The 14,735-nt window shown below is 40.3% G+C and overlaps 1 protein-coding gene across 1 annotated transcript; it reads right to left on the bottom strand.

Moving 5' to 3' along the window:
- Positions 1 to 795: 795 nt before the first annotated feature.
- ssna1 (Sjogren syndrome nuclear autoantigen 1) lies at positions 796 to 4,061 on the bottom strand. Its single transcript, XM_047570271.1, has 3 exons — positions 3,761 to 4,061; positions 2,502 to 2,701; positions 796 to 1,043 (listed from the first exon to the last, which is right to left on the bottom strand). Exons 1-3 carry the CDS (start codon positions 3,810 to 3,812, stop codon positions 951 to 953), a joined length of 345 nt encoding a protein of 114 aa, XP_047426227.1. The 5' UTR covers positions 3,813 to 4,061; the 3' UTR covers positions 796 to 950.
- Between the last annotated feature and the right edge of the window lie 10,674 nt (positions 4,062 to 14,735).

Below are 14,735 nucleotides of genomic sequence, written 5' to 3'. Positions count from 1 at the left end.
TGTTACTGTACCACGAGGAAGTGAATGGACATCTGCATGGCGTGCATCTGAAAACAGCGGAAATCAGAATGGAGCCAAAACTACCGAAAGGTCCCTTTAAGTGGATCTGGTACCAAACCAGGCCCTGCTTAGACCTGCTGTGGAGCTAATGGTCACATGACTCACCTGTGGATCCATCTGTGGTAACTGCTGCCTTTGTTGACCAAAACCCCAAAGAGGACGCCCTCGTCTCTTTGTGAGGATCTCTTTGTCCACCAAAAGAGGCAGAATGAAACGTGGTAAACTTCACTGATAGTCTTAAACCACACCAGCAAGGATCTTTCTGGCGGCTACCGCCGGGGACGCGGAGACGCGCCCGAAGCGAACGCGCCGCCTCTCAGTGCTGCGCTTTCCCCCATCGGTCTACTCCTGTCGAGTGAGCAGTTTGTGTTGGTCACGCTGTAGCGACTCTGTGGTAGAAGCTCCATCTTGTTTCTTTATCATTTACCCCTCCTCTGTAAATCTACATCGCAGCAGATGTGCTTACTGTAAAGTTATTGTCAACGATTTGGGCAAGTAAAAAAAAAAAAAAAAAAAGTGATGTCATACTTGTACAAATGAAAGCTCAATAAATAGAAGACTTGAACAAACGTAAGCGGTGCATCTGTGTTGTTTCAGCGCTGAAAAACAATCACCACTTTGTGACTCTGAAAATAGGTTAGTTTTGACTGCATGGATTGTGATTTGGAATATTTCCTGTTTTTTTTCTCATTTTTATTTTGTCAGAAACAAAGAGTCGCTGGGAGTTTTACAATGAAATGTTAAGAAATACATTTATTGACTTAAGAAATTTACATCCAAACAATCAAATATATTACAAATAGTCCTGGGAGGAGTATAAATTTTTAAAAAGTACAGACTTGAGTGTGCGGCTGTGGTCAGAGGTAGAGTTCAGTGACCGCTCGTTGCCATTAGTGCTCCTTCCTCCTGGGCTCTGTGGCTTTACTGAGGTTTCCTGCCTCCTGCTTCAGAACGCTCAGAAGAGACTGAGAACTCTCCAAGATCTACGGGCGGAAAAAAAAAGAAAAAATGAATTACGCATAGTGTATAAACACCAAGATAATAGCATGGCGTGGTTCATACTGGAAAAGCAATTTAAAAAAGGGGCTGCCTTGTTGTTTTTAATCAGAGCAGCTTAGGAGTGTCTGTTTGCAGTGATTGCAGCTCACAGGGAGTTGACTGTAATAATGATGAGTCGAAACAAACCAGGGTCTAAGTGACACCTACAGGACATTGAGCTCAGTCAAGCCCTCTGACACTTGAAGTAAAATGGACTGGCAGGCAGTAATCGACTTTCTGGTGGTAAATGAATGGTGCAGTTACTCCTGACAGAAAAACTCCCTTATTCACCGACACCTCATCCCATTCTACGTAATCAGTTCATGTGCATGTACATTTTTCTACAGTATGTTTAACAACATCTGTGCACAGCTAAAACAAACACAACTGGACTTGTCTGAGTTTTCTTGAAGAGGTTTATGTTTCACCATTAACCCAAGTGGCTTCACTTCAAGACCAGTTATACGCTGAGGCAGGAATTCATTCACCTGAATGCAGTTAAGTGCAGTGAGGAACTGAGCTCCATGGGGAAAATAAAGCTCTGATTTGCAAACGTATGTCTCAACAAAGGACAGCCAGCTCTTCAGGGCAGGGCTTAGCAGTCCATCCACCTGAGGTACGAGGGACACTATTTTGAAAATAATTTTTTAGTCACTCTCTCTGAACAAGGGACTGGGCCCCGTTCAGACCTGGCATTAACATCCATCCTGGGATTTCTGATCATAAGTGGTCAACTTAAAGTACAGGTGTGAATAACCCCAGGATGCATTGATGAAGCATCTGACTGATTCGATCTCTGACCACACATGAAGGTGGTCTGGGACGCATTTGACCTCATTCCTTTGGTAGCATTGGCACGCAATGCATCCTGGGTCACATTCAAGACCACCTACTTAACAGGGATGCCCTTCCCTCAGCAGAGGTTTCCCTTATTCTATCAGAAAAAAAAACAACAACACATACTCGCTATTATAAATGATCTCCACTAGATGTTCCAAATAAAAACTTGAACATCAGACATTCAGAACTGAAGAAGCGATGAAACATTTTCAAGAAAACTCAAACAAGTTGCCTTTGTTTCAGCTTTGCTTTAGAGACACTGCGGCCTGGCTAACTTTCATAGGCATCTGTGCACTGTCAACTGGAGGAGGAATGCGTTTCATTAAGTCTCTCTACAGAGGAGAAAGAGAGTTCCTGTGTGTGTAATTAAAGTGTAGGCCATAATGGTTAGGGATCTTGGAAGCATCAGCAGTTAAAAGTCAGTCAGTCACTCCTTATTTTCCCTCACAAGACCAATGGCAAACCCTTTTCTCATATGTGCTGCAAACTTTTAATTGTCAAAAAACCAGTCCACGCGGTACCGCTTCTTGTAGAGTTTGAAACAGATGTAAGACGGCACACACCTTGGTGTAAGCAGCCTCCGTCTCTGCGATAGTGCGGTCGAAGGTGGCGCGGGCGGCGAGTCTCTGCGCCAGGCTCTCGTTGACCCTGCTCAGCTTCTCCGAGAGGACGCGGATGTCGTGCTGCAGTCGCTCCTTCTCCTCCTCCTCCTGCTTGATCTGCCGGTTCAGCTCATCACGCTTTGAGCACAGGTCCTCGATACCTGACGGAGACGAGCAGAGCGATTACACCTGAGGCCTGAGCTCTGGATCTGCTCAGGCCACTGACAAGGCAATCAGCTGAGGCCGCTGCTACAAACGGCTCTGAGAGCAGCACATTCTTTTTGCAAATATTTTTGCAAAAAACTCAACGACTGGTCTTCAACACAATCAACAGATTATAAGTGTATTTTATTTAAGCCGTCTATAAAGTAGGAATCAACCTTAAATTGCGATCTGGTAACATAGATGAGACACTTACTGATTAACCAGCACATTATAGCTGTGTCTGTACTTGGATTTTTTAATAGTTAGGAGGGAAGAACGATTGTTACACAGATAAAGGTTTAGAAACACCTTCTCATTCAATTCAATTATGAAGGTGTGCCCAGAGTTTTGACTGGCAGTGTACTTGGAAGTGACATGTGTTAGAGTTCAGTTGCACTAGTGCGGCGTGCCAAGAGTTAAAGGCTGATTACCAGGTGATGGTGAAACGTTAATCTGATCTTACAGCATGGTCCTGTTTGCTGGTCAGAGCAGCTGGTGGCTTCAAGAAGAGCCTTTAGAAAATACTAGAAAAGGGAAGACGCGGGGATCGACGTGTGAGATAGCCCACATATTCTCAACAAGAATTTATATTAGAAATTAGAAGGAACATATATCAAAAAAAATAAATAAGAAGAAAAAACAAAGGCTAATCTTTCCTATCTCAAGCCATCTTCCTGTGACAGATGACACTCTGGCATTTAGATTTATTAATTTATTTTGCATATGGTTGTTTGGTTATTGGTTGTACATCTACTTCATTTCATGGCAATTTCATATCTTCGTATTCACTTACTTTATAGTTTTTGGACATATCGTGTATAGTATATTGTTGTTTTTACTTGTTTCTTTATTGTTATATATTGTGTCGAGTGCCTGTTCATTGTTGCTGCAACTGTGAAATGGTGAAAATTTGCCTCGTCAAGCCGCCGCCAAAACTGACACCCCATAAAACTCGTCACGTTACCGTTTCCCTGTTTTCGGCGGCTTCCTATCAGCCAAAGAAATTAGCGACTTACATTTGACGAGCTCGTTGTTGTACGTCTGCAGGGCAGCAGCTTGTTGGGTCATGTCGGAGTCTGGCTAACCCGAAAAACTTCACGCGAGGTGGCTGTCGTTGTCTGCTGAGTTAGTCGACCGGCCCGTCTTATCACCCGTTTCTCCAAGCTGAGCGAGGCATGCAGCTGAGGAGCCGGCAGTCTTTCTCCAAAAAAACCTCTTTAGGACAGGACCTTGGACATGGCGGGTTTCCTGGACAACTCAAACGGGGACGTTACCAACCTACCGAGAGCTCAGTACGTTTCTTCGTCTGCTAAATCCCGCTGTTTGAAGTATGTTGTGTTCCGTTAGCGCCCTCTTCTGGTGGTATATGACAGTTAAGATCGCCGTTTAACACCTAGGGTGTTAACTTATTTTAGTTCAGGCGCCACACTCAGCACAGTTCAGTTTCGATCGCATTAACCTAACCTATAAATAACTCCAAATGTTTCCCTTTGTTTTAAAACAAAGAATATGAAAGTGTTTACATTTAATGAACTGCACTATTACAAAACATGTAATGGCCATTTCTTAAGAAAAAGAAGTGCAGTTCTAGGTCTCTGTGTTGTGTTGTGTCCACAGTTCTTACTAAGACATCATGAAACCCAGGACTAAAGAATTCTCAACAGCAAATGGAGGAGACAAAGGCAGAAGACGTGAAAGAAACCTTTGAGAAAGAAATTCCTACAGCTCTTTACTGGGACTAGAAGGATCTGAGCCTGACCTCTGACCTCTATCACATGGCCATCAACCGCACAATCCCCCACCAACCTTTCACCCTCACTGTCTCATCTACCGATTAACGTCTTTAGTCAATTAAATAACGCATAAAAAAAGAACCGTATCTGATCTAGTGAGTGATATTTGACCCGTTTCTAATAACATCTGATTGTTTTCCCCAAACACAAGTTAAGATCCAAATCGCCATCTAGTGATTCAAAAAATTCAAATTCAATTCCTCTCTTTAAAATAAAATTTAAACTATCAATGAACCTTGGTAAAAGTTATATATCAGGGGGATTATTTTTTTTTTTCTTTAATTTTCATCTCTTTCCTCATTTAAACCAATAATATGCTAATAAATCTCCAGGTACTCCCACCTCCAAAGGCATGCTCGTTAGATGAGATGAATATGCTAATATAAACCTCCTTCCGTTTTGATCCATAGAGGCGTGTCACCTCTGTCAATAAACTGGTAGCATCTTCTGCTCTTCCTAGGCCCATATCATTTATTGTGTAGTCTGTTCATCTATGTGGTGTCTGGTGCTCGGGAGCTAAACCATTGACGTAGAGTTTTGAATAAGCCAGTGGTTAAGGGTTCAATGACGGTTCAATGATGAGTAAGATCGTTCAGTGTCATAGTTAATTTTTGTGCAACAAACAAGTTTAGGCCAGTGGACTAACTCTTGCATTTAAACTGCTGTTTGTATTCAATACATGCAGCTACATATTTATCATACAACAAATAGTTTTTAATCACCCATAGCTACAGGCCTTATGTATTGATAACTCAGGCTGTCCATTTGAACTTTTTTCCATTTCCAGTCATTCCTAATTCTTTGCATTACTTTAACCATCTGCTGCCTGTTGACCATGTGTTCATAATCCATTCATATCAGCTGACTGTTACTGTATATATATATATATATATATATATATATATATATATACACATATATACACACTCAGTAATATTAGTCCTCAGCCTTCATTTACTTTGTTTATGTGTGTCCACATTTCATTATGTACATAGAAACACACTGGTGACTACTAATACTGCACAAACAGACAGGATGTCAATACACTGAATGAAAAACTATTTTCAGTTTCAAAAAGCACCGGAAGCACCGATCCACTTCAGTGAGGACCTGCTACTGTGCCCCAGATTCATTATATTTATTTACTGTGACGCTGGATAGAATTGTGCCTTCCTTAAGGTTAGTTCTTGCATGTGTGTTTTTATTTCTGCAGAGATGTCTGCAGCAGACAGTATCTATTGAAAGGCCTGAGGAGGAGTCTGTTTGGGTGGAGACCAAGCATAAGAGGCCGTTTTGTATAAAGGCACCAAGATGACGACAATCAGTCCAAAAGAAGATCTTCACCGTTTGAAGCATGTTTTCCTTTCAGGAAAGCAGATTTGAAATTATTACAATATTTCATGTCACTTTGGGCATATTTATTGCAGACCTTTAAACAGTTTTATTGCTTCATTCATCTGCGACATGGCTGCATGGGTTCACAAACCTCCACACAAAGATTGTTCCTGCCCAGTGAACATTCCGTAGATGTGTCACATTAAGAAAAGTAAGGGTGCCACTAATAACGCTGGCTCCGATCGGTTCAAGTGTTTCCGTCACTCAGTCTGATTCAATCTAACCCTGAAAATCAGGACGGATGACGGGCCCTCAAAGTCGAAATTTGAACATCGACAGTTTCCATGACAACACGGCAACTCCGTCTGCTAAGGAAGGTCACATGAACGCGATCAAAAGATCCAGAGCAACTACAGAATGGGCCGAGTGATGGGACTGTGCCGTCTGCTGTTTATATTATCGAGGAGGATGTTTTAACCTTAGTGTTATTTGTCCCGTTTCTCCCTCGTCTCAGGAGACCTGATAAAATCAAAGACAGTTTTAGATTTTGCTCCATTTCTGATTTAACATCATATGATACTACTTAGTAGAGTCCTAAATTAACAAGTACGGAGCAGTGTCCCTGTGTCTTCCCCCTGATCACTATGTTGCACAATTTAAAAAAAGCATTGAAAATTGTTAGCAAAATGATCTTAATGGTTTCAAACAGTGCAGTAAAAGGACCCCTCATATAAAGTATAGGCCTACGGAGCCCTGCAAACGTCTAATTCTAATTGAAGATGATGTTTTTATTGCTGTGTGCGTGCATGCCCAAAACTATTCATTCACCACAGCGAAGAGAGCATCTTACAGTTGTGACTGATTGAGGGCTATTTTCCACTTCCTTTACTCATCTAAAGTAGTTTGGAACAGACACGCCAGGTTGGAGCCCTTCAGTGAGTCACAAAACAGTCAAGTAACGCTATGGTCGACATGTTCGTATTGCTTTTTTTGCGTAACATCGATAGTGAGAAATTTCAATCGTAGTGTTTCAAATAGTTACTCAAATGAAAATGTATCAGTGAAAACAGAAAACTGAAACATGACACATGGTCCCAACAAGACTCGGCTCTTTTGTAGAGGGGAAAAAGTCAGTCAGTGTAGAGTCAAATTCAGAAATGCAGAGGTAAAAGTATAACACTTGTCTCTGAACACATAGTGATGTTTACACTCACTTGCCAGATCATCAGGTTTTCTAGTGTAAATGGATTCTGGATGAATCCTGGCAATGTAATGCTCATTTAATGGTCATTGTGAAGAATATATTCTGTGGTGTCTGATCCGTTTGACAGGTTCTTCATCCATTTAACCACATCCTCATCCACAGCTGCACTGGACAGATCATAAGTTCCTGGAATATATGGTCAGCATTTTTCTTCAGTGCACCAATAATAGAAATGTCACCCTGAAGTTTGGTCTGGATCTGTTTTTCATGATTTGGAAAATCTTAACGCTACTCTTGCTGTTTGTGGAAGTGGTTACACTATTTTGGCAGCATTTTGCTCAAAGAACCTTTGCTGTATTGAATTGACATTATCCTTTTGTAGCGGTGTGCAGGCCGATGTTTGTTGTGGAACATTTTGACTGGCCTGACTTGGGAGCAAATCCCTGTAACGATCTTCTACAACGTGGTGGAAATGAATACAGCAAAAGTACAACACAATACAACTCAGCGGTACAACAAACCACAGCTTACAAAATGAAAACACAGTTGAAGTAACAGCTCTCTCTGTTATGTAAAACAAATCCTGGAGACCAGAACCTTCATGGAGCTAAGATTTAGTGCAAGACTGTCATATTAGAATGGGTTCATTTTCACTAGCGTACCTAATGAACTGGCAAGTAAGTCTAAGTAACAAACGAGTTGTAGTGCTTAAGTGCAAAAACTTAAAAGAATGCAGATGGCTCAAATTACACTGAATTACACATGCAGAGCAGTAATCAGCTAAACTAATTAGATTTAATTAGACATAATGTCTGCAAGTTGTTGTGCTGCTACTCTGCTTTCATTTGCATATTGTGCAAAGTGTGTGCCATACCCAGGAGGTGATTGGTAGGAAGGTTCAGGTCCTGGTTCATGATTGGCTGCAGCAGAGAGCCACCTGTGTATACAACAGGCCAAGATGGCGTCCTGGAGCTGGCAGCAGGCGTTCATCATCTACCTTCTCTCCCAACTGGCCGAGGCCTTTAGTCGTTTGTGGATATTTCTGTTCTTTTCCTTTGAGCAGTAGGGGTGGACTGCCAGTTTAGTTACCTTTTTTTGTCCAGTTTGCTCAGTTGGATAGATAAGTGTTTTGTCATTCGTTCAGTTTAATAGAAACGAGCCAACATTATGCATGTAGATTTTTGAGTAAGCTGAACTTTTTGTCTAAAACTCAAATTATCGAGTTCAAACCGAGGGCAACTATAAGTAGACTGGACACATTAAAATCAGCAACTTCAGTTAATTTTGAAGTTGCCTTTACTAAATACTTTAAATTAATGTAATGTTAAAATGTGTTTTCTTGTAATAATAAAATGGAGGTTTGTCTGACTTATGAATCTACTTTGTTTTTATTTACACTTATCCCGAAATAACAATTTGTATTCTCATTTTGCCGGTCTTTTGTTACTTACTGAAACAATATAGACCTCATACATCCTAAAATATATGAAAAATCTACCGAAAAAAAGAAAAAAAAGGTATTTCACCATAGGACAATTCAGCAAATGTAATAAAAATAAATATAAAAATAATAAAAAAAATACTGTAAGTCACAGGCTACTATGAGGTGGTTATATGACCTGCCCAGAAAAAGGTCAGTCACAAATGTTTACATCAAGACCACCTTTAAAATACAGTCAAACATACAGTCAAAAAGTGCCACTTAATTAAAACAACAACAACAACAACAAAAAAACAAAAACATGTGAACACCATATTTCAAACATTCAAATGCAGTGCACATTATGTTTACAGCAAGAGTTTATTTTTGACGAAACTCTTGCTCAGCAGTCATCACCAAGACTCAAGAATACCTCACATGTGTATTTTAATTGTTTAGGGTATTGAAAGTTCACCTGCCCAGAAAACAGTCAGTCACACACCATATAACCTTCACCTTTACAGTCACACACGTCATTTTTTTATTAAAAACCTCAAGAAAGGCAGACTACTTTTAAAATACAGTCAAAATGTGCCATGAACTACAACAACAAAAAAACCTATGTGAGCATTCTTTTTCAAACATTCAAATCTAGTGTACATTAAGTCTTGTTCACTAGATTTACAGCAAGACATCATTCTTGAAAGACTGAACTAATGCTGAGAAGTTAACGCCTCACATGTGTATTTCAACTCTTTAGGGTATTGAAAGTTGAGAGCATACAACAGCCCAAAGAAAAGAGGTAATGCTCTCAGAAAAGTTTGGATGTTGCTAATAAACAAAGTCTTACCATCCACAAAGTCTTCGTGAAGCAGATGCCCCGTCATCATCTTCCATCACAGTCAGGACAGCCATTCTGACATCCTTCACGTACGCTTCCTGTGGATCAGTGTTCAATTAGACAAAGTTAAATGCAATTTGATGGCTAACAATCTCCTTGTAGTTGGTTAGCAAGCAAACATGCTCACTAGTTTGTACAGCGAACACTGTTCAGTGGACGGGTGAAGTTAACATGTCAAGTCTCACGTTGTTTGTTTAAAAACACAAGCGGTCTTAGTTGAAATGTGGTCTTAGTCAGAGATACTAAACATATTTCGACCATATGAGTGGACAGAGTAGATATTCTCTACTACACACTTAAATGAATTGCCAAGAATGTGTACTTACCATTGGCATACCAAGGTGGGGGCTGGTCTGGATTCTGTTCTCCATGTTACCTCCAATGCACAGTCACGTTTCAGACGTTTTACTTCTCAAAGCTTTAAATCTCAACTATTTCCCAATGTTGATATAAAAGTAAAGACAACTTGCATGTGATATAAGTCTCTCTGTTAATTAATTAGCCTTTTCAGTTAAGGCAACTATTTTCCAACTTTGATTTTTTATGGCATAATAGGTTATCTGATTTATTTCTAGGTAGGGTTGTTTTGTTTCTTATTTTGGCCTTAGTTTGCCCCGAAGTCACTATCTACTCACTTTGAATTTGTTTTTTTGTACATACCTTTCTTTATTTTGGAACAATTTGCATCTTGATGGCTGCTTGGGACTTGGGGAAGATGGAGCCTAATCATATTGTGTCCTAGTCTGGACACCCCCAGATGGTGCATGACAGCAGGTTAAGATTTTGTTTAGGTGTATCCTGCCTGATAACCAAAGGTAGATTGCATTGCGTAACACAAAATGACTGGGTGAAACACATACTTATCATAGTTAGATCCTTGTCCATTGCCAATTTACCAAAGTCTCTGACTCCCCACAGCAGCTAAGTAGGCTATAAGCTGACCTGTGAGCAACGGCCAACTTCCGTTGACGCTGATTTCAGAAACTTTCCAGTTTTCATTTCAACATCCCAGCCCCCGTTAGGAGATTTACAGAGCTAGTCTCTAATATGTAATATCTCGCACTGGTGGTTTTACAATCTGGAGGGCTGTGCAGACACAATTAGCGATCATCCTTTAATTTAAATCTTCTTGCCATGAAGAGGTAACTGGAGTTAACTCAACAGACTTGCTCTTCAACTTAGAAGCTTATCGTTTGTTTCCTCTGTGAGAACTACGAGTGAACATGCAAATGTCATGACTATTATACCGCTGTTATGAAGGTGTGGGCCGGCTGCCAAATACCAACTGAGTACTGTCAATTTTAAAATGTTCTGTCATGTTCTCTCACACTGATGAAAGCTTGCACCCGTCCTCACTTCCTTCTTAGCGTAAAGTGAAGAAACACTGAGAACTCTGGAGGGCGTCGTTGAACAAACAGCAGGCAGAGGTCACACCGGTCTGGGTTGAGCCTGGTTCTGTTTTCTTACAGACTCAGAAGTGGCTTTACATTTGAAAAGGTTATAGGGAGCATTGCAACAAGCCAAGGTTTTACTTCCTGAATCTGTGTAGTGTTTTGGATGTGGCATGCAGTGACAACAAAGGAGCTTCAGCAGCTGTAGTAGTTGAATGGTAGAATGGTAGCAGTATTAATGTACAATCATTGGCTTTGTCCTTTACTTGTTGTGGACAGTCTTCAAGTTTCTTCTATATGCGCCGTGTTTCATGTGTATTACTACGTGTATTACTATGTTACTGAGTGGCGTGGCCACCTGAATCGTTCATTGTTTGGTTTCATCATCTCTTGCCTGGTCTGACAAGTTCTTCACCCACTAATCCTGAATGTCCTGCTCAGTGAATGCTGGTTTCTCCTTTCAGTCAATGCGTCAGCGTGATAGCGATTTGTGGAAATTTTGATCCGAAACAGATCTGATGCAATTTCTGGAACATACGGTTGGGGTTTTTCTTCAAGGCCTCAGCGGCTGTCTGCCTCTAACTGTCTCATCTGGCCTCATCAGACCACACGACCTTCTTCCATTGCTCCAGAGTCCAATCTTTATGCTCTCTAGCAAGTTGAAGCCTTTTTTTCCCGGTTAGCCTCACTGATTAGTGGCTTTCTTAAGGCTACACAACTGAACTGAACAACAAGAACGTTTCAGTTTCTAAAACAGTTTTTAGAGGAAGAACTTTTTCTTTCTAAAACTTCCTGTTCTGTACACCCTACCAAAAATCCACAAATCTATAGTCCACCCAGAACACCTGCAGTGGCTGGAATAAATTCTGCCCCGCATCACTCTCCGCCTTTGCTGACCATCATCAGAATCATCCTTTTCTGTCAGAAAAGACTTTATTGCCAAGTATATTTGTGCATACAAGGAATTTGGCTTGATGTTTGTTGCATGAAAAATATAGAATAGGACAAAATAAATGGTAAACATAAACACACTAAAATATAAAAAAAATATATTCACTGTACAATACAACAAAAGGAACATTTACAGTGGGATGGTGGTGGGTTTGAGCCCTGGCATCGTTCAACAGGCGCACTGCAGATGGATAAAAACTGTTCGCCCTGCGAGTGGTCCTGCACTCGCTGGATCACAGCCGCCTGCCAGAGGACTGGAGGCTGAGAGCATACAACAGCTAGAGGCTTTTTTCTAAATGGAGGGATAGAAACAAACACAACTTGTAATTGAGCTGAAATTGTGTTAACTAAGAATTATCTCTACAGAGACTCATATCTACAGATAAAAGGAACTGCAGTTTTCTACGTGGGCCTGTTTGAGATGAGGTATGTTCTGGATGGTGCAGTGAACCCATTTGTGGCATACATTAAGTGTTGGAAATGATGCATTAATGATATTCTTTTCATGTGGATGGAGTCACCTGAACAACTCTTTTAAAGTTTACAGACTGGTTGAATGGTAACAGTGAATTGCTCACTTTTAAATTGGAATGTGACAGTCACGCTATCAGCTTTCTAGACCCATGTATTAAAAAAGTGGATAACAAACTAATCACAGACCTGTTTAGAAAACCAACAGACGGGAATAGTTACCACCCACAGCCAGTTCCACAGAATAAAAAGAATCTGCGATACAAAAGCATCATTTGACATGCAACTAAAAGTGATGCAATCACGTTTTAAACAAAGAGGTGATGAAGATGAATGTTTGGATGAAGCTCTCTGAAAAGTGGTAACACAAACACAGTAATACAAAGTCCCAAAACAAACCGCCGGCAGTCAGTATTCTAAACGAGTGACCCAAGCATCGGCCACCTGTTCATCACCTAGAATCACATTTCACTGGGGGAAGAATATAAAAGATAAACTCGTCCGTGCTGACTGTCTGTGTCAAAACCCCAAAGTGGCCATCCCTCTTTACCAGATGGTAATTGTAAATGTGGGCGGTGCGCACAGTGTAATTGTACAACCAAGTGTGACACCTTTTTGCACCCTGTAACTGGTAAGAAATCCAAAATTAGAAGGGTTATCATGATCTGTTTGATTAAGTGTGACTGCTCTAAAGTGTACTCTGGAATGACAACGAGAACATTAAAAGTAGGACTAGGAGAACATTGTTTAGCTATCCACAGTAACAATCCAGACAAACCAGTAGCAGTTCACTTTAAACAGGCTAATCATCCAATTACAGCCTTAAGCTACTGTGGTATAGAAAAAGTAATCCTGCCTGTAGACGTGGGGGGTGATCTAAAGGATTGTGTTTAGTGTGTATTGTGTCTAATGTTTGTAGAGGAAGTCCCTGCAAATAATCTAAATCATTCAATTGTTGCTCAATATTTGTAATGTGATGTGTAGTGTGATTTTAAATTGGCTTTATTAATTTATTAATGACATGGACGTTCTAGCTTTTCCTCTTTTTTTCAGTGATAAGTTGCTGGTGAGGGTAATATTTCTGTTTCTATTTGATCTTTTTCTCCCTTATTCTCTATTTCTTATTTCTTCTCTTTTTCTTCACGTTTTTTTTCCCTGCTGTGGTCCTGAATAGATTGTTTGATAAATGAACATTTGTGTTTCTGTGTTTAATATTCAGTTCCTCTTGCTGTGCTCCAGTGTTGTGCTGATGTCACTTCCTCTAGTAACGTGTAAACACCCGTAATCAAGTAATTGTATAGGTGCACTCAAGCTTTAAAGGGAAGTCGCACAGCAGTTATAAAATGTCGGCCCTGATCGAGGTTGATAGGCCGAAATGTTGACCCAGGACCCTGTAAACAGAGCTTAAATGTGAGTGCGGGAGCAACTTGTGAGTTTTTACTGTAAACTTTGTTGAACTAAACACAAAAATGTTTCTGTTATTTAGCACGGCCCACTGACCAAAATAAACACAACAATGTAAAAGAACCAGAAAGTGGAGCCTCCTAAACGAAAACACCATAACCTCCATGCGGCTAAGATCTGGTGCAGGGCGGTTGTACTAGAATGCGTTCATTTTCACTAGAGAGCCTAATGAACTGGTAAGGGCGTGTAAATAATAAACCCGTGGCAGTGCTTACGTAAAGTGCAAAAACTGTATTCATGCAGATGGTGTTTAAATAAGGTTGAATTAATAACTGTGTAACCACACATAACAATAACTTCAGTGATTCTAAGACTTGAAAGCTAGAAAACTATTTGGGTAACGCTCGTACCTTTACCTAGGATATATCACATATTTGCATTTAAGCTACTTCCTGAGTGAATATTTTTTTCCACAGTTACTGCACGCTTAATGTGTTGTTGGTATTAGTTTTTAAGACCACTGCTGCGTTCCTTTTTTGTTAAAACTCTGTTGCGGTCAGTGCTGTGGTTTTTTGGTGTGGTGTGTTGGTGGGAGGGAAACAGGCTGAATAAGCTGATTAAAAAAAAGCTGGCAACATCATTGGTGTCACCCAGGAAGGAGTGGAGCACGTGGCAAGAGTGAAGATGCTGAGGAAAATGAAAGGCCATCACAAGTAATGAAAGTCACCCTCTCCATGCCTTAGATGTTTTCGGGAAGAACTTGCACAGTAAAAGGCTCTTCTGGTCTTTTTTGCCTGCAGCCATAAGGATTTTTACCGATCAGTAGTTATTATCCCAGTTTTGCAATTGTTTTTAATTGTAATACTGTATTTATATATGTTGTGTATGTGTATATATGTTGATTTATTCTTATGTATGATGTGTTGTATTGACTAATTGCTGTTTTTACTACAATGGTGATTGAAGTACTGATGCTGTAACACTATATTTCCTTTTTAAGCCTTAATGAAGTATATTGAATAACATAGTATCATCATTATTATTACTATTATTATTCTTGACAAACTCAGGTGTGGTGTGACACTATTTGCGAATCAATAAATGTGACGTAATCCCGGATG

Source organism: Mugil cephalus, chromosome 19 (genome assembly GCF_022458985.1).
Source record: "Mugil cephalus isolate CIBA_MC_2020 chromosome 19, CIBA_Mcephalus_1.1, whole genome shotgun sequence".
Lineage (NCBI taxonomy): Eukaryota > Metazoa > Chordata > Actinopteri > Mugiliformes > Mugilidae > Mugil > Mugil cephalus.
This window is presented reverse-complemented; position numbering and strand designations above follow the sequence as displayed.